Source organism: Lycorma delicatula, chromosome 1 (genome assembly GCF_047948215.1).
Source record: "Lycorma delicatula isolate Av1 chromosome 1, ASM4794821v1, whole genome shotgun sequence".
Lineage (NCBI taxonomy): Eukaryota > Metazoa > Arthropoda > Insecta > Hemiptera > Fulgoridae > Lycorma > Lycorma delicatula.
In genome coordinates, this window is record NC_134455.1 from 301,874,076 (window position 1) to 301,900,556 (window position 26,481).

At 29.2% G+C, this 26,481-nt stretch overlaps 1 protein-coding gene across 1 annotated transcript in view; it reads left to right on the forward strand.

Annotated features, from left to right (window-relative positions):
* The window catches only part of Dpm1 (Dolichyl-phosphate mannosyltransferase subunit 1), a 71,772-nt gene that overhangs the window by 16,772 nt on the left and 28,519 nt on the right, over positions 1-26,481 (forward strand). The window contains exon 3 of the mRNA XM_075380298.1: positions 21,434-21,544. Coding sequence (XP_075236413.1) covers positions 21,434-21,544 — 111 coding nt within the window. The remainder of the gene's footprint in view (positions 1-21,433; positions 21,545-26,481) is intronic.

Sequence of the window (26,481 nt, forward strand, 5' to 3'; positions counted from 1 at the left end):
ATAACCAAATAGACTTGCAGTTGTCTTACAATTGAGGATGGAGAAAATCTATTTTTTTATTTTAATTCATCAAAACCACTAGTATTAATAAACATAATTTTTTATAAATTTCATTTATTATTGCAAGGAGTGATTCTATACATTATTAAAATTGTAAAATATTATATTAATGTGATACTCTAAATGTTTATCATCTAATGTTTTCTTACCATTGATGTTTTCTCACATTGAAATTCTCTCTTATTGAAAATAAAATGACAAAAATATATTAATTACAGGAAAAGAATAATTGTTTAATGAATTTGATATTATTAATTTAGAAGTTATAAGAATTATTATTGTTCCTAAATGTACTATTTATTTAAAAAAAGGATTAAACTTTTTATATTAAATATTAATTGGTTGATTTAGAAAATTCGTCAATTCTCTTCTGTCTCTCTTTTTCCGCTTTATTCATATTTTTGTAAATGTCATTCAGCTCTTGATTTGGAAAAAGGTCTTTAACCAAAGGTTTAACCACTTTATTTGGAGTTGGCTCCATTAAACTGATTCTCATGTTATAAGGTGCTAAATTTTGAGTTATCTGAATATCTCTAGTGAGCGTCATATATAATAAAGTAATTGTTGTGTAAAAAACTGGCATGATACCCAGTGTTATTACTGGAATTGCTCCATATTGATGCCTGATTACATAACTTGGCCGAAACATTTTTGTAACTCTTTCACCAATACCCATTTTGCAATTTTACTTTGTTATAAACTTTATGAATTTATAAAAAAAATTTTATTCACAATTTTTATACAAAAAATTAATTGTATAATAATTTCAATGTAATTGGTTTTTATTTTGTTTAATTACATTATGTGAATAATTTTGTTACCATGGTTTTTTTTATTTTTAAAGATAAAAGTATATTTATCAATAGATATTATTTAATTATAATACTATTATATATACTTGAATTAAAACAATTCAAACATTTAGACCAATGACTGCAATGTTTTATACCCTCAGTATAATAAGATTTGTCTAACTACAAAATAAGCAGTTGTCTCAGCTTTGAAAGCACTTTGAAGCATATTTCATGGAGTTTTGCATTAACAACCTGAGATATGTGAGCACGTGTAGCATTATTATGTCATATGGGCACTTTTTTTTGATTAGATGTGTACATTTACCCTAAATAGCACCCTTTAACTGGTCCAGTAGTGAAGTGTAATAATCCCTGGTGATGGTCCTGCCTTTTTCAGACAGTATATGACCACCACACCATGAAAATCCCAAAAAACCGTAGCTATGACTTTTCCTGTAGATGGAATTGTTTTCAAATTCTTTAGCATCCTTTCACCTGCTCCCACCCACTGATTTTGGTCCCTCGTGTGTAATGGTGAATTCGTGTTTCATCTACTGTTATAGTCAAAGAAATTCAGTGGAATCATTAAATATGATTCCACTGAATTTCTAAACTGAAATCTAAACATCCCTAAAAAGTATTCATCAAATGCATTTTTTGTAGACTCTAACAAACATGGCAGCCACTGAGCAGTAAGCTTTCGCAAATCCAAAATATCATTCAAAATGTAATGGATACAGAATGAATGTATTTTAAGTTAGCAAGTTGGTGTACCTTCAGTAAGTAATCTTATACTATTGAATTTTGGATTTTTCATCCCAAATATTTGTTATCTTGACTGAATGTAATGTTTAGATTAAGCAGCCCACTTTTTTACTATCAAAAATGAAGGGGAAGAATTCTTTAAAGTGGAATAAAGCTCTTTTTGCATATTTTTGAGGGTTAAACATTTAAAACAAACAAATTTATAACAGCTCAAACTGCAATCTTATCCACTTTTCAGAAAATTGTCTAAGCTTGTTTGCTTTACTCAATTGCCACAAACAATCAACTAAATACGCATTACTGAAACTTAGCAGCACACCATCTAAAGAATCATACTTTATAAATATCATAGTCATTTGGTCATACTTATATCATCTTTGTGTCAGGTAAAGAACTTTCTATACAGAAATCTCAAATGTAGCAAACCTTTCAAATTGTAAATATAAATTTTAATACTACATTATAAGTCCATATTTAAACATATAATTTTATGAAAATGTAAATAAAATAGAAGAAATATCTCCTTAATTCATGAGCAGAATTGGTTTAATTTGATACAGTTATTCATTGTATGTTTTTTAAGAGTAGTTTTCTTATTTATAAAATAGCACAGTGACATAGTTTACATACCAACTGACTCGCCCAAAACTATGTGATTTTTATTTTCACAGTATATGAAATTCTGATAATTTTAGATTTATTTTCCGAAGGTTGTGTCAATAAGATCTTCTAGTACAGTACTTTCTTTCATATGCGACAGACAACACAATCTTGTCATATTTTATATTTTATCTTTTAATATTTTATAAAACATAATTCATTTCTGTATGACTTCTTGTGTTGAGTTTGTATAGTCAAGAGTTTTAAATTAGTGTATACTTTGTATATCTTTTATCAACCACTTCTCTGTTTCTCTGTTTTCACTTCTCTGTTTTATCAACCACTTCTCTGTTTATCAACCACTTATCCCTTATTTGTTATAAACTACATCTCGCATTCACTTCAGTCAGCTTTAATATATGCATTTTATATGAATATTATTTTTTTCCCTTTATTATTATATAATAATTATAACCATATCATTAGCCAGATATACCATTTACTATTGTTGCATTTTTTGTTTACTTAGAAATTTTAAATCTTTATTTATGCTCTTGTTTTTCTTTTATAATTAAACTACTGCATTAAATAAAATATTTATAATTAAAAAAAAGATCGAAGCATATTTACAGAAGTTATATTTTATTCTTTTCAGTTGATTGTAACAGCAATTAAAAATTTTAGATGTTAATAAATTAATTTTATGGTACCAAAAGTATGTCTGTAGATGAGACAGTTTCTCTCTAAAAAATTGTTAAATAAAATATAGTATTATTGGTTTGAAATTGAAATGTTATACATAAAAAACATCTTTGAAAATGTTCATAGATAATTGGTTCAAGATTTTAGCATTGCCTTTTATATCTCTGAATTCAGTTAATGCCATAAAATGGTAACATTTGGGATAAAAGTACATGGTAGAATATATATAATATATAAAATTACCCTATTTTAAAAGTTAATGATGCTCAAATAGTAAAAATTATTAATAAAAACAGTCATTATTATATAAATTATTATTATTATAAATCTTCACTTTCTAGTGTAAATAATTCCTTTTTTCTAAAAAAAAAATTAAAAATTTCCAAAAATAATTACTTTTTCTAATTTTACTTTTCCAGGATCATTTAATTTAGGTGGAGAGTGAGCATTAGATTTGGTTGTAAAAAAAAAATAATAGAAGAATATTTCAAAGACTTCCCTGCTTATTAACTAGAATAAAATAATCTTTAAATCTGTTATTAGGTTTCAAAAAACCAATAGCCCCTCATTTTCACAAACAGAGGGATATTATATCATTACATTACAAACATAATTGTACAGTATAAGCAGTGCTTGATTTAACAAACTAATGATCATATATGATGACTGAGAATATCCCATTTTACAAAACTATATTTTTTTTTTTTTATAAAATCAACAATTTTTATACATTTTTGGTGAGATGGTATTGGAAAATATATTAAAAAAATCACTTAGATGTAACAAACTCTTCAGAAACATTATTTAATTCTTCAGAAACATTATTTTTAAATAAAAGAGTACCTAAAATTAATGTAAGTGTTGTAATTAATGTAAATAAAAGTCATGTTGGTTGGTCATAACTTTAAAAGCCAATTAGATTAAACAGGTGTAGCTAATAGGTTGTGATGGTATTTAAGATGACTGTACTCTTGTTGAACATTTTACTAGAAACTACTGTGAAAATAAAAATCACATAGTTTTGGGCGAGTCAGTTGGTATGTAAACTATGTCACTGTGCTATTTTATAAATAAGAAAACTACTCTTAAAAAACATACAATGAATAACTGTATCAAATTAAACCAATTCTGCTCATGAATTAAGGAGATATTTCTTCTATATATTTACATTTTCATAAAATTATATGTTTAAATATGGACTTATAATGTAGTATTAAAATTTATATTTACAATTTGAAAGGTTTGCTACATTTGAGATTTCTGTATAGAAAGTTCTTTGCCTGACACAAAGATGATATAAGTATGACCAAATGACTATGATATTTATAAAGTATGATTCTTTAGATGGTGTGCTGCTAAGTTTCAGTAATGCGTATTTAGTTGATTGTTTGTGGCAATTGAGTAAAGCAAACAAGCTTAGACAATTTTCTGAAAAGTGGATAAGATTGCAGTTTGAGCTGTTATAAATTTGTTTGTTTTAAATGTTTAACCCTCAAAAATATGCAAAAAGAGCTTTATTCCACTTTAAAGAATTCTTCCCCTTCATTTTTGATAGTAAAAAAGTGGGCTGCTTAATCTAAACATTACATTCAGTCAAGATAACAAATATTTGGGATGAAAAATCCAAAATTCAATAGTATAAGATTACTTACTGAAGGTACACAAACTTGCTAACTTAAAATACATTCATTCTGTGTCCATTACATTTTGAATGATATTTTGGATTTGCGAAAGCTTACTGCTCAGTGGCTGCCATGTTTGTTAGAGTCTACAAAAAATGCATTTGATGAATACTTTTTAGGGATGTTTAGATTTCAGTTTAGAAATTCAGTGGAATCATATTTAATGATTCCACTGAATTTCTTTGACTATAACAGTAGATGAAACACGAATTCACCATTACACACGAGGGACCAAAATCAGTGGGTGGGAGCAGGTGAAAGGATGCTAAAGAATTTGAAAACAATTCCATCTACAGGAAAAGTCATAGCTACGGTTTTTTGGGATTTTCATGGTGTGGTGGTCATATACTGTCTGAAAAAGGCAGGACCATCACCAGGGATTATTACACTTCACTACTGGACCAGTTAAAGGGTGCTATTTAGGGTAAATGTACACATCTAATCAAAAAAAAGTGCCCATTTGACATAATAATGCTACACATGCTCACATATCTCAGGTTGTTAATGCAAAACTCCATGAAATATGCTTCAAAGTGCTTTCAAAGCTGAGACAACTGCTTATTTTGTAGTTAGACAAATCTTATTATACTGAGGGTATAAAACATTGCAGTCATTGGTCTAAATCTTTGAATTGCAGGTGACTACGTTGAAAAAAAAATTTCTCAAAGATCTTGTATTTTCTCTGTTAGGCTGAGAATCTCCCAAACAGCCCTCTCTCTTTTGAATAACTTAAAGTTCTCAGTTAATAATAAAATAATTGTGTTTTATCCTGGTATATTCTTATTTGCCAATTTTATCCCTAGTAGCAGTAAAAGCATTCGTTATCTTAAAAGTTTCTTGTTTTATTTTCAATTACAAAAACTTGGATATAGGGCTAGGAGCTAGTTTTCCGTCCAGTCCAGATAAAAATGTATTGCTAAAAATAAATACAGTCTAGGTTATTTTTGTTGTTTATTTCAGTATTTTTTTCTATCTACTCAACAGACTGTCATTGGTAGAAAAGAAGATTGAATTTTAAACCCTACTTCTCTTCCTTTAATTTCTTTTAAAAAAATGTATCAGTTACTCCATAAACCTTTTTAAGGGGTTGTCTGTTTGGGCCATTTGTTTATGTTAGTACCAGTATCTGTGTAATTTCAGAATGATTTCTCTTTATAATGAATGGTTCTGTCACATCTTAGTTTAAAAAAATAATAAAATTTCAGATATCTAAATTGTAGATACTAAATAAAACTAATGGAAAATTAAGTATAATGTAGACTTCTTTAGTAGTGTAAGCATGTAAAGAAGCTTGTTAGAAGATTAAAAATACTACAACACTTTAAACAAATTCTTTTGAGAAAAAGATCAAAATATGTACAAAATAATAAAGATCATATGTTACATACTAGCTATTATGTAGTAATTATATTCATAAATATTAATTGTACATTGATCTCGTAACTTTAAAAATATGTTGAGTTGACTTGAATAAAATATCAATCGCTTCTTCAAGTTATACATCAAACACTTTTATATCAAGTGAAATCAAACACTTCTATCTCTTACAAGTTACAATAGGCACACATTAATTAAATTAACAAATAATTTTTTTTACCTTTATGTGTGTATGGTCATGAATCAGACAAATCCCATTCTTTATAATTATGTGATCTTTCTCTTATTTTTTTGTAAACAAAATTATATATATATATATACTATTTTATAAAGAGAAAGAGGATTTTTGTTTGTTCAGGATAAATAAAAAAAACTACCTGATTAATTGCAACCAAATGTTTACTCATGTTTCTTGGCATAACTGAGAAGATTTTTAGAGATATTTCATCTTGAAAAATCACGAAGAACCAATTGATTGCTTTCAAATTTTCAGGATACATTTATATTCACAGGTTTTACATGTGTATCCACATTTGTTTTAAGCTAAAAGCCAAAGCCCTAGCTTCCTTTTAGTTAAAATATTCATTATTTCTTCACCCCCCCCCCAAAAAAAAAGATATTAACACTTTTACTTCAATATTATTTTTCTGTCTCCATGGCAAAGAAGTAAGTTATAAATTTTTCTTCGTAAGGTGTGTGTATTTTATATTTACCATAGCTACTATTATTCTGTCTTTTGTAATTTACATTAATTGTTATTTACCAGTATTATTCTCATAATCATGAGAATTATTAATTGTACTGTGGGTCCAGGGGGCGGAGCCCTCTGATTAGACAGGAATAGTGACCAAAGTGAGCTCTGTGGGTGTCCAAGGTGCCATGCCCCTGCAACATGTGAATGGTTTTCCCCCATTATATTGTTTTTTTTTTTTACTTCTATTTTCAACTATACAGCCACAAAAATATAAATGTTTAACTGTAAACAATCTATTTTTGTCACAAATAAATTTTGAATAAATTTTTTTCATTATTTTTCTGTTAATTGTTTAAATACAATTTTTAATTAAAGAACTACTATGTATGAAAAATAATTTTAAATAATGTTCACTTAACATTATTTTATGGTGACAACAATTTAGTAATCAAATAAAACTTAATTTTAATAAATATTTTTTTTATCTTTTAATAACAATGATATGACTACTATATTGTAATTAAAATGTACTTACTATAATTTTTAAAATATAACATAACTCTCCAGTACAGAAGGCCATCTATATATCACCATTGAAATTAGATTGATGAAGAAATTATAAAAAGAAAGGTGAAACTAAAGAACTCAAAAAATGAAGAAAGAAAAAATAGATGGTAGGATTAACATATGTAGTCAAGTCTTAAAATTTATCAGTAAATAAGAATTTATTTTCTGTTCCACATTTCATGAAATTTACGGTTTTTATGTTTAAGACAACTTCGTCGATTGGTATTATGTATATTTTTAAATTGCTAGTAGGAATTTAACATTTATATACAAAATAAAGAAAAATAGTTGGAAGTTTAAGTTAATACCTACAATCATGAATCAAAAATTTCTTTTTCATTCAAGATAATTAAATTAATTACTCAAATTTTTAAAAGGTAAAAAAAAATTCTCAAATCACTGCAGTTGTCCCCCCCCCCCCAAGCCCTTTATTAGGAGTAGTAATTAATTTGTATGCAATATTTTTAATAGAACAACCCACAGTTTGACACAAAATCATATAGGAAATAAATATTGATATACAGATATATAACACTAGTCAACACAAAATTTGTACCTAACATGTTACACAGCTTTTCTCACTGTAATTTGGGTACTGATTTTAAATGTGCTATTGAATTGTGATAACATGAAGATGTTTTACGTAAATCATAAATTTGTAAAATCTTTTTATTACAAAGTCATTTTGATGAACTACTGGTTTCAGTTAAGAATAGTTTCTGTATTTTTACTTTTAAACAGTATGAATACATGCCTAACAAAGAAAAATTAAATAAATTTATTCATGTGAAGTAGACATGTACAAACATGGCTGTATGACATCTGTTGTTACCTGCTACAGAGCTTAAAATCTTATTTAGTTAGCTTCACTTGTCTGTATTGTGTGTTGTTTCACAAAATTTTTTGTTTTGCTATATTTTCATCAATTCTTAACAATACAAAAGTGATCTTTCTCATTTTTTTTTTCTACATCATGGTCTCTGCAAAAGTTTGTGGATGTTCAAATCATCCAGACAATTTTTTATTATGTCCGAGGTAAATTTATGCTTAAATCTCAAATAAAGACTATTTTTGAATTGATTAAAACAGCTTATAAATTTTATTTTGATTGTGCAATAGGGGATCAAAATAAAATCTGACCACCTCATGATCCTAAGTACCACTTTACCGACTGCTACTTCTATATGACAAATATATTTGCACTTGCATTCAAAAATAGAAAGTTCATAATGTATTCTCAGCTCAAAAGCCGGTAACACAGAGAGGAGTATCTGTACCTGTACCTGTATCTAATCTGACATTGCTTGAAGAAAAATCTGAAAATGAAGTAGAGGATGTTAAAGAATTTCTTCCTGTATCTGATGAGAAATCTCCTCGTTTAATTCAACAACATGATTTAGTTCGCAATTTAAAGTTATCAAAGCAGCAAGCTAAACTTCTGGGATTTAGACTGCATCATCGGAATCTTTTAGAAAAAAAAACCGAAGTTACTACTTTTAGATCACAAAATAAAACTCTTTCAACTTATTTTTATGAAAAATTCATTGTGTGTTAGTACTGATGTCAGTGTCCTGATGAAAGAGCTTGGAATTTAGGATACTCCTGAAGAATGGTGTCTTTTTATTGACTTTTAAAGTTAGCATGAAAGCAGTTTTATTGCATAATGGTAACATACAGCCATCCGTTTCATTACCTCATGCAGTCAGCATGAAAGAAATGTATGAAACTATGACTATGAATATTAGAAGCAATAAATTACAAAGAGCATTTGTGACAAGTTTGCAGTGATCTGAAAGTTGTTGCGTTACTTGTTGGTTTACAAGGTGGATTTACGAAATATTGTGGTTTTCTTTGTCTTTGGCATAGTTGTGATCAAAACATCATTACCAAGTAAAGGCCATTGTGGCTGGTGAAAAAAATGTGGTAAAATCATATTGCTGCCGCCACTTCACATAAAACTCAAGACTTCTGAAAAATTTTGTAAAGCCATTAGAGAAAGATGGATCAGTATTTAAGAGGAGTCAGGAGTTCAAAACTGTTATTTTTGTCTTGTATATTTGATTAATATATTTGACATTATTGTATATTGTATACTGTTATTTGTATATTGTGATTAATATATTTGACATTATTGTACGATGTTACTTTTTATTTTTAAGAAATTTCTTAATTTGTACTGCAAGATTTTTCTTTAGTGTTCTTGACAGTGATGGACCAGATGGTCACAGGTTGTGTCCTAAAGCAATAAATAGTTGGTGTAAATATAATAAACACTTTGTAGATCCTCAGCAACCACTTTATAAACACAGGAGAAGTATCCTTAGTGCAATTTTGTAACTAATAAAACCTGTTTTTCAAGCTTTATCAAACCGTAATTTATTGAGTAAGTGCTTTCATGGAACTACGCAAAATGTAAATGAATCCTTCAATAATGTAGTGTGGGCAGTGCTTCCAAAAAATGTATTTATAAAAAGAGAAACGATTGAATTTGGCATGTATGAGGCTGTGGCTACATTCAACAAAGGAAACATTAGTTGTGATGTTATTCATAGACTTGGACTTTAACCTGGATATTACATGGTAAAGGCCATAAAAGAACTTGAGACACAACAAATCCAACGAGCTGAAAAGTCAATTTCATATTACTACAGATTAGCCACAAGAGAAAAGAAGGTTGCCAAGAGAAAGTTGGAGGAGGAACAGGAAGAATATGGAGCTGGCCTGTTTTGAGGTAGGATAAAGTTGTATTTTACTTACGTTGTATTTTATTTTTGAAATTTGAAAGGATATGTATCAAGGATAAAGTAAACAGCACAAAGAATTTCATTATGATCGGACTAATACAAGCTGAGAAAATGTTCCGTATGTTAGTACGGGGAAGATAGGTCTGTAACAGAAACCCATCGGTTTGGTCTAGTGGTGAACGTATTTTCCCAGATCAGCTGATTTGGAAATCGAGAATTCCATCGTTCAAGTCCTAATAAAGTTTTAGTTATTTTTACATGGATTTGAATACTAGATTGTGCATACTCTGAATTTCATTAAAAATTCAGTTTTCCACACTTCCACCTAAATATTTTTCCTGAAAATTTGGGCCTGCCAGCAATGAGCAAGGAGAGTGTTTCCATCAGGATATTTTGACCATGGATCATTGGTACCAAGGTAGAAGGGATCCTAGAATGATTAATGACCATTGTTTGTTTTTGTTAGGGAAACTGATCAAACATTGTACAAGCAAAAATGTTTTATCAAATATTTAAAAAAAATAGAGTTGTATTGTTAATTGCATTAATAAAAATACAATTCCAGTGATTTAAATTTTTAGTGATATTTCCATTGCTTTAGACTTCTACAAACTGTTATTTTAAAATTTTATTAATGTATTTCAATTTACTTGTGTTTGAATAAATAAAAATTTCGTTCAGATTTTAAACGAATACACAAATAATTTTTTTTTTTTAATATTGATTTCACAGTGATTATGCATTTATTGGTAAATAAATCCCATAACCAAATTGTATATATACAAAAAAACATTGATGTATATTACACAAATTCTGATAACAGTTTTGAATTAAGCACCCCAAAATTTGTTAAAATCAAAAAAAGATAAACAAAAAAAGTTTTTGTTTACTAGTGTAATATAATAACTTATTTTAAGATAAATTTTTTTAAACTCTTGTTGACTATCAAATAGGTTAGAGATCTGTTATTAACCCAGGCCTTTAATTAATTGAAAATAAAATTATTGTTTACAAATTAAATATTTGATGGTCTATGATCCTTTTTCAAAATGTCTTTTTTTGGGTGGATAATAAACTTATCATGCCTGAATTTTCCTTGGTCCACATCCTAGTAATCCTAAGTTATAAAAATCTTCACCTTCACAATAAGCATAATATGAATATTTGGAAAAATTAATAATGTTGAAATATTTTTTAATGAAATAGTGTTGCCGTTTTCTGTCTAGATGACAGATCGATCACCTTCAACTACAGGCTGAAGGAGGATGTTGAGCTAATTTTTATTCTCCAATAAACTGCTTTTCTTAAATCTTTATATCATTATTTATATTTTTGAAGGTGTGTAATAACTTTGTAACAATAAAAGCTGTAAGTAAATTGAACAATTAAGTCCATCAGAAAATGTTATATTTAATGATATGTCTTTTAAATTTAACCCAGTAAGTCAGTAGTATGTTTTGGGTTGAAGCATATCTATAAATTTTTTAGGCCCAGGCTTTTCCTAAGTATTTCTTTGGAATTTTGTTATCTTTGATTTAATTTGTAATCTTTGGTGAACTATAATATTTTTTTTCAAACTAAATTTCTCTTTTAATTTTGTTATATTTTCTGTAAAAATTATATTTATACTGTAGCATGCAAATTAATCTGAATGCAGGGAATTTTTTGTTTGTTTCTGTGTTGTGGCTATACTGCTTGAGTATACTCATTCTTTAAGTTGTCTGTAGTGTGAGGTTAGTGTTCTTTGATTATTTAGCAATATTCATATTATAAATAGGGTTTTGTGGAAGTTTATTTAATTTTTTATTACAAAATCATATTTTCGTAATTTTTTGTTGTGTATGTTTGAATATATAATAGATAGACGTAACTCCAAGAAAGCACTTAAAATTTGTTTCTCTTTCTTAGCATACCATTATGGCACAACAACAAATAGTTTCTGAAGGCGGTGTTGGACTAATGACAGTGAATTCTACTTTAAAACAGTTCAAAGAAACTGGTTCCTTTTTACCTCAAAGGAAAAACCAATGTGGCTGTAAAAACCCAGGATTAGTTATTGGTGAGAAAAAGTAAACTTGATCCAAAGTTATCTGCTGTGAACATAGATTAAGAATTAACAACCAGTGGAACAGATTTACACATGACAATTGTTAGATGCCAACTTCTTACAGGTGGATAGAAAGCTTGTTGGCCAGTTAAAAAGTAGCTTTTAACACTAGCAATCTGCAAAAAAAGCTTCTTGTGGTCCAAAACAAAGACCGAAGAAATGTAATGATTTCTGATGAGTAAAATTTTTATATTCAGGGGCAAAGGGTTTCATATGTTAAGAAAGCATCAGATGAAAATATATCACTGGTTCATATCTAACAATCAGTTAAACATCCCCAGAAAAATAAGTTTTGGGGGTTTTCAACGTTTGAAGGTCCTTGTTCATTATTTCCAGTAGTGGTATGTTGAAAAGTGATGGTTATATCAAGGTTCTGAAGGAAAGGGTTGTAACAACTTCAAAACAAATTGCCACAAAACAGAGAATCTTATCACTTAGTGAAGTGATTAAAAATAAAGAAGCACAGATTAATTACTAGATATTGACAAATTGTACAGGTATGATTTTTTTTCTAAATAAAGTTACTTTTTATTAAATAACATCTGTGTTTGGATTAAGTTGCACACTACTGTATAAATACATATTCAAATGTCAGCAAGTAGTAGTAAAAGAAAAACAAGATTTGGTGACATGCCATACTGTTAAAAACGTAGAGAAATTTTTCAAAGAACGAAACATTAAAATGCTCCAGTGGCCATCTAACTCCCCAGACATAAGCCAATTGAAAATCATCTTAGAAGTCAAAAAAATAACTCTAAAATGAATTTTAGCACAAAATTGACTATTCAAGTAATAATATCAGTATGGTTTCATGAGAAATCAAAAAAATATATACTTTATACATTAGTGGTAGTTGTCGTATACTTGTTGAATTGATGTGAAGTCATGTATGTGAAGTGATTAAAAATGAAGAACAAATTAATTACTAGTTACTTACAAATTGTATAGATATGAATCTTTTTGTAAATAAATTTTTTTTTATTAAATAACATCTGTTTGGATTAATTTGCACACTACTGTATATGCATATTCAAAAATCTGCAAGTTGTGGTAAAAGAAAAAATTCCACTATTTGAACTAATAAACATGTAAACAATTTATATAAAAAGTTTTTGAATGTTCTTTCAGGAAAATTTGCATTTAAATACAAAAGCATAACTAACTCTCAGAAAGACAATTCATTAAGTTATTTACAAGTGTAAACACATAAGTGTGCTAAGTATTAAAGCTCTCAAAATGGAAATGCAACAGTTTTTCTGGCTGTTTTAGAGGACAACACCAAAACTAAGAAAGTCTAAAAAAATTCATACTAAGGCACATACATGTACCAAGGCATACATTTTAAAGTTACTGTAAGTGTATCTAAAACTGAAGCATCGTTGTTTTGTAAATAACTCTGATAATGCATTGTGTACACAATGCACTATTTTTAGTAGATCATGATCATCAGTATTAAAAAATATATCTATAAATGTAGACTTACGTAGTAGATATTCAATTACCAATTAAAGGGTCTTAATGTGCATTAGTATCATATTATATTAAATTAGTGTGATACTGAAAATATTTGAATCTGTCATTTTCTTACTTGCGTTTTTTCTGGTATTGACATTTGTTTTTTAAATATCTTTGAAAAAGATGAAATGAATAAAATTTATTAATCACAAAATTAATTGTTTATTGAAGTATCAAAAAAGTAATTACAAATTTAGTAGTACCAAGAATTATCACTGCACATAAAACTACTAATCATAAAAAATTCAACTTTTCATATCTTAAAGATTTATTAATGCTTGAGTGATGAAGAAAATTCTTTGATTTTCTTCTGACGGTTTCTTTCAGCTTTTCTCATTGATTTGTAAATCTCATGCAACTCTTTGTTTGGAAAAATATCTCTAACCAAAGGTTTAAACACTTTATTTGGAATTGGCTCCAGTAAACTGATTTTCATGTTGAAAGGTGCTAAATTTTTAGAAAGTTGAATATCTCTAGTGAGCGCCATATACGCTAAAGTAGCAGTTGTGTAAAAAATTGGCAAGATAGCCAGTGCTATTACTGGAATTGCTCCAGATTGATGCTTGATTATATAACTTGGTTGAAACATTTTTGAGACTTGTTCTTTAAGACCCATTTTGCAATTTTACTTCAACTTGTATTTAAAAGTTAACAAAATAATTTTGTGATTTTGTATATTTAATTTTAAAATAAGACTTGCTCGTAGAGCATTTTCAATTTAACTAATTGTTTGTTTGTTTAACTACATAATGCCAATAATTCTGTTACCATGGAATCTTTTTAAATAAAGGAAACATTTTTATATAAAAAAATAAAATGTATAAATATATGATTGTTTATACACACATACGCATTTATGCATGCACTGGTGCACGTGTGTGTATTTACTACTATAATTCTGTGAACTGCTAGTAGAAATTTATCTGGTAAATTGGTTTATCTTGAAGAGTAGAATTTTATTTAATAAGAATAGGGTCTCTTTATTGCTTATATCATAACTTTAATAAAGGTTAGTAGGTACATTTATGTCACTGGCCTCCATGGTGTGAGCGGTAGTGTCTCAGCCTTTCATCAGGAGGTCCCGGGTTTGAATCCCGGTCAGGCATGGCATTTTCACATGCTAAAAAATTGTCATTTCATCTCATCCTCTGAAGCAATACCTAACGGTGGTTCCAAAGCTAAAAAAAAAAGCTATATTTATATTGAAGAGATTGTCTTGTTATATCTGGTCTGTTTCAAAATTAATTTTTTCTGATATTGTAACTTTTTATTGTCTCCACAATATAGTTGACTATTTAAATATTTTTAAAAATGGGTAAATTAAAAAAAAAAAAAATTTCATTACACTTTGTAACTTCATTGAGATTTATTACATTTTTTGAAACAATAAATAGAATTAGATTGTGATCTTGTTTGTTGAAATTTTGAGGCTTTGACTTTCTTCTTTTTTCCTGTTTAGCCTCCAGGAACTACCATTTAGGTATTACTTCAGAGGATGAGTGAGGATGTTATGTATGAGTGTAAATGAAGTGTAGTCTTGTGCAGTCTCAGTTCGACCATTCCTGAGATGTGTGGTTAATTGAAACCCAACCACCAAAGGTGGACTTGAACGCTGGAACTCTCGACTTCCAAATCAGCTGATTTGGGAAAACGTGTTCATCACTAGACCAACTCTATGGGTTTTGAGGCCATGTTATAGAAGCACCTACAAGGGTCATTAAATAATTAAACAGACAAATACATGTACAATAAAAATGGTTTATTAAATAACTACAATATTTTTTTCCACTTTTATACGTAATCCCCACCAACTTCTGTGCACTTGTTCCATCCTTTTACGAGTATTCTTATTCCCTCGGAAAAAAACTTTTTACCTAGATCTTGAAGTCAGTTTTGTATTTTTTTCTTTCCATTGTTGTTGAACTTGCACATCTTTTTTCTTCTGACCAAACAGATAAAAACCTGAAGAGGTAAGGTCAGGGCTGTAAAGAGGATGAGGTAGGAGCTCCCAGCCCACTTAGTCAATAGTTTCCAGCGTTAGTTGTGCTGTATGAGGTTGAGTGTTGTCTTGAAGAAGAAGCATGCCTTTCCTCTGCCATCCTGGACCCTTCAACATGGGCTTGACTTTATTCTCAATCATGGCTGAATAGTATAGGCTTGTGATAGTGCATTGCTCCTTCATGTAATCACAGAAAATCGGACCTTGAGCATTCAAAAAGATGGTTAACATGACCTTGCCAGCTGATTGTTGGGTTTTGAATTTTTTTCAGACCACCTGTCCATAATTCCAAATTGATTAATATAAATACATAGTATTACAATCATAGTAATACGATTAAAATCGTAATAAATTACGGACTGCCTGAATTGCCTATTCAGGGTGTTTCCACTGCATGCTTTTTGATGCTTGGATTCCTGCTCAAAATGTTGTATCTAAGTTTAATTAGAGGTTAGAATGCAGTCCAAAAATGCATTACCTTTATTATTGAAATGATTTTTGAGTTCGATGCAAATGGAAATCTCTCGGCTTTGTGATGAATGGTAAGCTCTATGGGAACCCACCTTACACAAGTCTTTTCAAAGGGGTAAAACCTGCCCTCTCCACTACATCTAACTTAAAAATCTTAAATGGCAATTATAACATTTAATTACAATAATTGACAACCCGGAAAAAATAATAAATTTTGGTGAAATAAAAACTAAAATCTGTCCACCCCTTTGCTCGGTAGATGTGAAAAACCACTTGAGGTAGTACTTTTTTTAAATTTTAGTCCAATAGACGTAACTATAAAATTATATGATATAACTTCTTAAACCATTTGAAACAATCATAATCTGTAGATTAAAACTGAAAATTATATTTAAAATTACCAACGCAAAATTTCGCCCTTAAATTTTTTTCTATCTTTTAGGGATGAAAACTTATTATTTTTAATGAGACGATATAGCTTTTGACACCTCATTGAAACGCCCTCTGAATCAAAAGTAGTTTGGTACAAATAAAATAAAAATTTGTTCACTGATATTGAAATTATGATTAAAAATGAGTTTTTTTTAGATTGTTAGGATTTTTTTTTTTAAGTTATCCTGGGATACAATGTTACTGACCCAAAGCATTAGGTCTGAAATCGTGCATTCTTCTTAGAACATATGGGTTTTAGGTTTCTCCAGTATTGAAAAAACATACCAATAAACACAGCATTATAACATCAGTTAAACATCTTATATAACATAAGGTATCTACTTCTTTGCTGTAACATGTTGAAAAATTGATTACCAGATAAACTTAATAATTAAATAAAAACTAATTTATAAATGAATAATTATTAATCAAAATATAAAACTTAAATCATTCATTAGTTAATTTTGTTATGAAGATTTTTTAGCAATAGCAGTCCTAAGAAATAATAAATGAAACATATTTTTACCTTAATAAAAGTATCAATTTTATTTTTATTTTATATATATATATATATATAATATAGTACATATAAATTAATACAAGTAATTACGGTTATGAAAAAAATTGTAAAAATTAAACAAATGTTAACTAGGAAAAAATATTGTTAAATACTTGCAAAGAATTTGAAAAATATTACTCAAAGAAATTTAGCATCACGGTATCACTTTTTATATGACAGTCTTTTTAATCATCCAATTAATCTGATTAAATTCTTTTAACTATGGTTTTATTAGTAGAACTACAATTTTTACTTTACTGTTCTAATGAAAATAAGTTTTAAATGAAAAACTAAAATGAATGTTAAATTTATAAAATATGGTTATTGTACTAAATATAAAGGCTAACAACACATTTGTAGAACGTTCCCGTTATGCAGCAAAAGTCACATTCCAGGAAAGTTCTACAACTATAGGTTGTTTCTGATACATGGCATACATATGTATGCCATAAATATTTTAAATTAAGTTGTGTGTATATACACACAACTTAATTTAAAATATTTATCATTTTATTTAAATATATTTTTTTGTTTATTTAATTCAGTGATTGTAACTAAAATGCATATGCATACCGTATTTAGTTTGCGCAGATGTGGCAGTACTAGCGGCAACAATAGGTACTAACTAAACTATTGTACACAACTTACATAAAACAAATTTTGCTGGTTCAGTTGGCTGACCGGCATAGCTGTGAGGCTTAACACACCAAGTACCAAGTCAACCAAGCAATTGAGTTCAAGACCCAGCCAGATTGATTTACTTTTTTATACTTGAATTATTATTAATATATTTAATTGTAACGCTCACCTGTGACATCACAACGTAGCAATAGTGTAGAGCATTTTTTGGGATGGGGGTGTGATATTACAAAAAATGTTTTTTTGAAAATATTGTTATTTTTTAATTGTTAACAAATATGCCTAAGAAAAATATGATCTTAATTATCTGAAATCTTGAGAAACTGCAGATGAACTTAACTTGCTCTACAGACTCACCACTTTGACCTTTTAAGTTGAAAAGTTAATGGCACAATGCTCATATATAAAGTAATCTAAGTTTGGTCAAAATCAATTTAGTAGTTATGAAGATATAAGGTCATTTAGAGGTTAACACACACATGCACACATGTAGATACGAACATTAACATCCAGAAAATTACCATCTGGGTTTTTGGGTTTCTTAGGTGTCAAAATGTCAAAATTACTTGGTGAAAATTACATATGTCCAAATTGGACATAATACAATACTTTCCCTTCTGGAGCTATAGCGCTGTCTAGATGGGGATAGATATATTTATACTGAATTAGCTACCTGTTAATACTTCACAATAGCTAAATTTGAGTGTATAATATATATATATATATATATATATATATATATATATGTAATTAAATGAACACAAATGAAAGGTTGATAAAATATTAAAAAACTGAACATTACGGAATTCACAAAATTTAACCTTTCACTTTACCCCTTTTTCCTTGTTCACCTTTTTCCCCCATTTCTGTATTTCACTTTTCCCCTATTTTCCCTTTCTCCTCATTCCCCCATTTATCTTTCTCCCTTTTTCTCTTTTCCATTTCTCCTTTTTCCCCAGTTTCCAATTTTCTTTTTTCTCCCTAATTGTCATCCATTTTTCTTTTCCCTATCTTCGTTTTTCCCGTGTGTAAATCAGTCTAGTAATTTTTTAGTTTATAGTGGACACACACACACACGAACATTGCCTTTTATACAAATATATGTAGAAGAAGAAAGTCTGTATATTTGTTTGTTTCGGAAATATCTCGACACCAGTGCCATCTAACGGGTAGTTTTTGCAAACATTTTTCTTTTCACATAACTAATATATATTCTGAATATGAGCCAAATCAGACCGTAAATGCAATTTTTCCAAACATCTCAACCCCAGTGCCATCAAGCAGGTCCATTTTTTGCAGAGGTATATTTTCTATTTAAGAAAGACATATTCTGAATATAAGCTAAAACAGATTATAAATACAATTTTTCAAAATATCTCGACCCCAGTGCCACCTAGCGGGTCCAATTTTTGCAGTAATATTTATTTTCATGTAATTAATATATATTTTGATTATGAGCCAAATCGGACCATAAATGCAATCTTTCCAAACATCTCAACCCCAGTGCCATCTTCTCATTAGTGTGTAAAACAATTTTGGAAATAATATTCCTTGTAAAAAGCAAATTCCAAGCTTCAAAGGTGACTTAACAGTTTTAGCATTTCCTTTGGTTCCAGGAAGGTGAGTAACAGTATTTTTACTTAACTGATCTTACTTTTCGAGAAGGAACAGCAGAACTCCATTTGTATGAGTTCTTCCCTCTCAGTATTGAACTACATGCAGGTGTTTCAGCATTGTCCTCATCAGCACTTTCCATAGAATCAGAAGAATTTTGACAGTCAATGTTATCTTCTTCAGATCCTGACGATTCAAATAGTAAATCTGCATGCTTCTCTTCATCAAGTTCTCGAAGAACACAGTCAAGTTCTTCAGCTGTTGTGTAACGAGGAGTAAACCTTAAAAAAATAAGTGGAAATATTTTAGCTGATATTTTTAGCATGCAAAAGTGATGACAAATTCAAACAGTCAACTGATATGAAAGAATCAGTCTATAATGAGCTACAGTATAAAATAAAAATACTTACCTACCTTTCAGAAAGAGATTGATCACTATTGATATGCTGGGGATCTAAGGTACCCCACGCCCGAAAAAGACCATTCAGTATTGACATGTTGTGGTCTGAGGTGCCAAGGAGGGAACAGATGTGTTTTGTCTGAAGCAATGAGACAGAGTAAACTCGCAGGAGGCCCCAATACCTTTCCCAATGTATGGAATTTATTTACAAAGAAGTTAGATTTAATTTCTGCCATCCTTTATTCTGGAAAACAATGTATATTAACTTTTGGGATCTGTGGGACCCTAGTGTGTCATTCTAGGGTTAATTGTTCATTGACAAGTAGTGGGACACCATTACATTGAGATTTTTTTACGTTTATAGTTGTTATTCTACTTAATTATATTTAAAGGAATTAAATGGCCCTCTGATTGTTAATCCTGTTTTTTATTTTTTTTAAGTACTATGAACCTGTAGTGTGGCAAAATTAACAGGTTTGTGAAGTGTTAGTGAAAGTGTGATAACTGTAGTGGTTATGAGCTCAATCTATCTATTTAATGAATGGTTGGAGTTTGTGCACTATGAAGTGCAAAGTAGACAACAGTCTTAGGTAAATGACAATTTTCAATTTTATGCATTGCATGAATGAATAAGTTTGCATAGATTTATGTTTCACTCTATGCTTGTACAATTTACTGAAATTAATACAATTTGTGCTGCATAAAGTTACTTATCACTAAAGACAAAAAAAAGGTTATTTGCTTTGATTAATAAAATTAAATAAACGTTGAAACAGCAAACAGACAGCTAAATTTAATGGATTTTATATGAATTTTGCTAGTAAATATATTGCGTCTATGAACAAAAGAAAAACTAAGTAAAAACAATTTTATAAGACATATATCTAGAAAAAATAATACACAAAGGGTAAGTAGAAAAAAAAAACATTGCATACAAATTTTCCAGTATAGAATCAATATGATACATACATAAATGAGAAAGGTAAATACCATAAAATCAATATTACAAAATAATGAACAACTTATAGAAAATTTAATTTATGTGGTTATTATAGAATTAAGTAATTGTATTCAAACTTATATTTTTTGTTTAGATGTCGTCATTATTAGTTAGTATTATTTTGTTGTAATATAATATTAGCTTGAAGTCGTTCTCATAATATTCATTATTTTCATAAAATATTTCATTAAAATTTGTTGAAAAACTTGAGGATAAAAACATATTCCCTAATTCCAGACAGTTCATGCTCTGTAGTCGTCATCATTTCTCTGTATTACTTTTATTATTTTTAATAAGAGGACATTTGTTTACACATTTTGCATTTTTTTAAAGGTTTTATTTCATAAGACAATAAGTTTTTTTACAATACAAGCATTTTTGACAATATAAATGTTTTTTTTTACACTTTTTCTTTTGTAGTCTTTCCAATATCTAAAATGGAAATAAAACTAAAATATTTTAATCTCAAAAACAAATTTCTAAAAATTCTCATAACTCTTAATTTGTTACTGACTTCAAAAACTTGAATTTTTAAGGGATTAAGTATTATGTCATTTTATCACATTTAAATTTTTTTTTTTTTTTTTAAGTTTACTTTGTGAAAACATTTTCTGTTTAGAGAAAATAACGAAAAGTATAATCAGTATTTATGTATTTGTTATAGAAACAATCATTGTATATTTTTGTCTTAAGTTCCATTTTTTAATTTCAGTTGCTAAGGCCAAGAGAAAAAAAATTAGGGTTGGGTACAGCCTATCTTCATGGACTAAAACATTCAACTGGAAATTTTATATTAATTATGGATGCAGATCTTTCACATCATGTGAGTTTTTCCATTAATAATATATTTGAATTTTCTAGCAATATTAATTGTACTGATATTTTCAGTTTCTTTTCTTAAAAACTTGTATGCTATTTTCATTCCCATAACAAGTTTACGTATGTCAGTTTATGTAATTGCTAGTGCATTTAATAAGAAAAAATAATATTTTGTGCAAACCCATGAATCCAACTGCTTCTTCCATAAGTTGTTACTGTGATTCCCACTACCTGTGTACATGTAACATTTATCAACAATTTTAAGGAGAATTAAACATTGGTAAAGCTTTTTGAAGTGCTAGAAAAGTTTTTTATAGGAACTATGTATATAGCTCCTAACTTTGTTTGATCCTTTGTAAGCAGTGGCAGATATATTGCCTCAAAAACGTTTGGTCATTTATAGAACACCAAGTATGTATACTTGTAATTACCCGTAATACTTGTATATTACTTGTAATTACCCGTAATTAGTACTGGGTATGCTCTATTATAGATTAGGTAAAGAATTTAAATTTAAAAGATATTTTTACCCAACCTGCTGTAGCTTTTCTCTAAAGACTATTTTGATATTGAAGTGGCAATCATTTGTAATATTTTATCTTTGTATTGAACATGAAAAACATAATAGAACTTGTTTAGACATAGTTTTCAAATACTTATTATAATAATCTTTTTTTAAAATGAAAAGAAGTTCATCCACTAAAAGCAAAACACAGCAAGAAGATAATTTTTTTATACTGGGACTTATAAAGGTATCACAAGAATGTAATGTAATTATAGGTATTACAAGGATGTAATAGGTGAACAAAAAACAGGAAATATTCATTAGAATAACTGATGGAGTTGTTCAGGGTCCTCCTTCTGGACAAGAAATTGGCTCATGTCGCTACCAAGGAAGATGTGCAAAAGCTAAAGGTAAAAATCTGAACACCTGAAAAAAAATCAAGTACTAAAAAAAGAAGTTTATAATTGAGAATTGAAGCATCTGTGTGAGAGCAATGAATGTAAGGTAAACAATTTGGAAGGAAGGTCAAAAAGGAACCATGTTATATTTAAAGGACTAAATGATAAGGGTGGTAATTGTGCATTAAAACTAAAAAAAATTATGCTAATGTGTTGGATATTGTGGATGATAGAGGTAAATAGAGCCCATCCTTTGGGAACTTTAAATACTGTGATAATCGCACACTTGCCTGAGGACAAACATATTGATATGATTTTTCAAAAATAACAAAATCTGAGGAAATTAAAATTTGTAGTATATTGTAATTACACAAAAAGGAATTAGGAAAAAAATGACAATAAACTACAGGCTTTGCAGAAAGAAATTGTTAAGGTGGTGGTAATGTAAAGTTGTATGTTGGCTACAGTTTTTTTTTTGGTGGAAGGTATGAAATTTTTTACTTGAGTGGGAAGAGGTTAACGGCCAGTTCAGAGAACGGAGTATTAAATCTGAATACTTTGGTAAATGGGAATCTTTCAAACGAAGTTAAATGATTTGTGGAAGACAGCCAACCCCATGTGGAGTAGGATTTTCTTTCGGCTTGATCAGGTACTGAGAACATAGAAACTTTTCAAGGTGAGAATTCTTTACAACTGAAAATTTTATATTGTGATGTTTTTGGGTTAAAATGTAAAATTAGTTAGTTAATTTTTTAAGATTTTAATGGATTACAATATAATTTTTCTGAATGAAAATTTTATTTTTGTAGAGGACGTAATCTATTTAGAGAAATATTGCAATGAACTTATTTAAAATGTTTGTCACAGAGAAAAGGTTTCTCATTTTGGTAGTATTATTGAGACTTAGTGGTCATCTAGGTTTAAGGAAAAAATTGGATTAGTAAACATAATTTAGAATAATTAACTCAGCTTCAAATAATGGGCAGGCAGGAGTAGGTTTCATAATGAACAAGAAGATAGGGAAGAGAGTAGAGTATTTCAAAACGCATAGCGATAGAATCATTGTAATAAGGATAAAATCAAAACCTAAACCGACAACGATTGTTAACGTCTATATGCCTACAAGCGCCCACGATGATGATGAGGTAGAGTGTGTATACGAAGAGATTGATGAAGCAATTAAACACATAAAAGGAGATGAAAATTTAATAATAGTTGAAGATTGGAATGCAAGCATTGGAAAAGGCAAGGAAGGAAATATAGTGGGTGAATACGGGCTGGGCAAAAGGAATGAAAGAGGGGACAGACTTAGAGAGTTTTGCACGAAGTATAATTTAGTAATTGCCAACACCCAATTTAAAAATCATAATAGAAGAATATACACTTGGAAAAAGCCAGGCGATACTGCAAGGTATCAGATAGATTATATCATGGTTAAGCAAAGATTTAGAAATCAACTCGTTGACTGCAAAACTTACCCTGGAGCAGACATTGATAGCAACCATAATTTAGTGATAATGAAATGTAGATTGGTGTTTAAAAACCTGAAGAAAAGGTATCAGATGAATCGGTGGAATTTAGAGAAGCTTGAGGAAGAGGAGGTAAAGAAGATTTTTGAGGAGGATATTGCAAGAGGTCTGAGTAAAAAAGATAAGGTAGAAAATGTAGAAGAAGAATGGGAGAATGTTAAAAAGGAAATTCTTAAATCAACAGAAGCGAACTTAGGCGGAATAAAGAGATCTGGTAGAAAACCTTGGGTTTCAGATGATATATTGCAGCTGATGGATGAATGTTGAAAATATAAGAATGCTAGTGATAAAGAAAGTAAAAGGAACTATCGACAATTAAGAAATGCTATAAACAGGAAGTGGAAACTAGCGAAAGAAGAGGGGATTAAAGAAAAGTGTTCAGAAGTGGAAAGAGAAATGAACATTGGTAAAATAGACGGAGCATACAGGAAGGTTAAGGAAAGTTTTGGGGTACATAAATTAAAATCTAATAATATGTTAAACAAAGATGGTACACCAATATATAATACGAAAGGTAAAGTCGATAGATGGGTGGAATATATTGAAGAGTTATACGAAGAAAATGAATTAGAAAATGGTGTTATAGAGGAAGAGAGGAAGTTGAGGAGGATGAAATTTGAGAAACAATACTGAGATCTGAATTTAAGAGAGCATTAAAAGATTTAAATGGCAGAAAGGCTCCTGGAATAGACGAAATACCTGTAGAATTACTGCTCAGTGCAGGTGAGGAAGCGACTGATAGATTATACAAACTGGTGTGTAATATTTAAGAAAAAGGGGAAGTTCCATCAGACTTCAAAAAAAGTGTCATGATACCATGATAAAAGTGTAGTCATGATACCAAACAAAGCAGGGGCAGATAAATGTGAAGAATACAGAACAATTAGTTTAACTAGTCATGCATCAAAAATCTTAACTAGAATTCTATACAGAAGAATTGAGAGGAGAGTGGATGAAGTGTTAGGAGAAGACCAATTTGGTTTCAGGAAAAGTATAGGAACAAGGAAAGCAATTTTAGGCCTCAGATTAATAGTAGAAGGAAGATTAAAGAAAAATAAACCAACATACTTGGAATTATAGACCTAGAAAAGGCATTCGATAACGTAGACTGGAATAAAATGTTCAGCATTTAAAAAAAATTAGGGTTCAAATACAGAGATAGAAGAACAATTGCTAACATGTAAAGGAACCAAACAGCAACAGTAATAATTGAAGAACATAAGAAAGAAGCCGTAATAAGTTAATGATGTTAAGAACAATTTAGATTCGGAGTAACAGTACAAGGTGAAAAGATAAAGATGCTACGATTTGCTGATGATATAGTAATTCTAGCCGAGAGTAAAAAGGATTTAGAAGAAACAATGAGTGGCATAGATGAAGTCCTACGCAAGAACTATCACATGAAAATAAACAAGAACAAAACAAAAGTAATAAAATGTAGTAGAAATAACAAAGATGATAACCACTGAATGTGAAAATAGCAGGAGAAAAGATTATGGAGGTAGAAGAATTTTGTTATTTGGGAAGTAGAATTACTAAAGATGGACAAAGCATGAGCGATATAAAATGCCGAATAGCACAAGCGAAACGAGCGTTCAGTCAGAAATATAATTTGTTTACATCAAAAATTAATTTAGATGTCAGGAAAAAATGTTTGAAAGCTTATGTTTGGATGTCGCTTTATATGGAAATAAAGCTTGGACAATCGGAGTATCTGAGAAGAAAAGATTAGAAGCTTTTGAAATGTGGTGCTATAGGAGAATGTTAAAAATCAGATGGGTGGATGAAGTGACAAATGAAGAGGTATTCTGGCAAATAGATGGAGAAAGAAGCATTTGGAAAAATATAGTTAAAAGAAAGACTTATAGGCCACATACTAAGGCATCCGGGAATAGTCGCTTTAATATTGGAAGGACAGGTAGAAGGAAAAAATTGTGTAGGCAGGCTACATTTGGAATAAGTAAAGCAAATTGTTAGGGATGTAGGGGGTATACTGAAATTAAACAACTAGCACTAGATAGGGAATCTTGGAGAGCTGCATCAAACCAGTCAAATGACCGAAGACAAAAAAAACCAAAAAAACATAAGTAGTAAATCAGCTGTAGTTAAATTAAGAGATTCGAAAGAGATCAGTTTATTGCCATTCTACCTTAATGGTAACAACTGTACTCAAATTTTTTCTTTGATTTGTATGATTTTTTTTTTTATTGCAAAATTCAGATAATGATGTGTTGTAGTAGTGGTAGTTGACAATAATGTGCTTATTGGTGGGGAGCAGGTTTTTTTTGGATAAATTTGGATTATATATTGTTAATAATCAGTTAAATATTATAAAAAGGTTAAAAAACTCACAACTTAATAGTAATAATCAGTTTTTGGTACTTAGACATGTATGAAGATTTGGGTTATGAAGATTTTGGGTTAATGTTAGAACTCCTTGGGATGTAATGGAGGAAATGATGTTTGTAGATGTGATACTGTCACAGTACCTTTTAGTTGTTTGGAATAT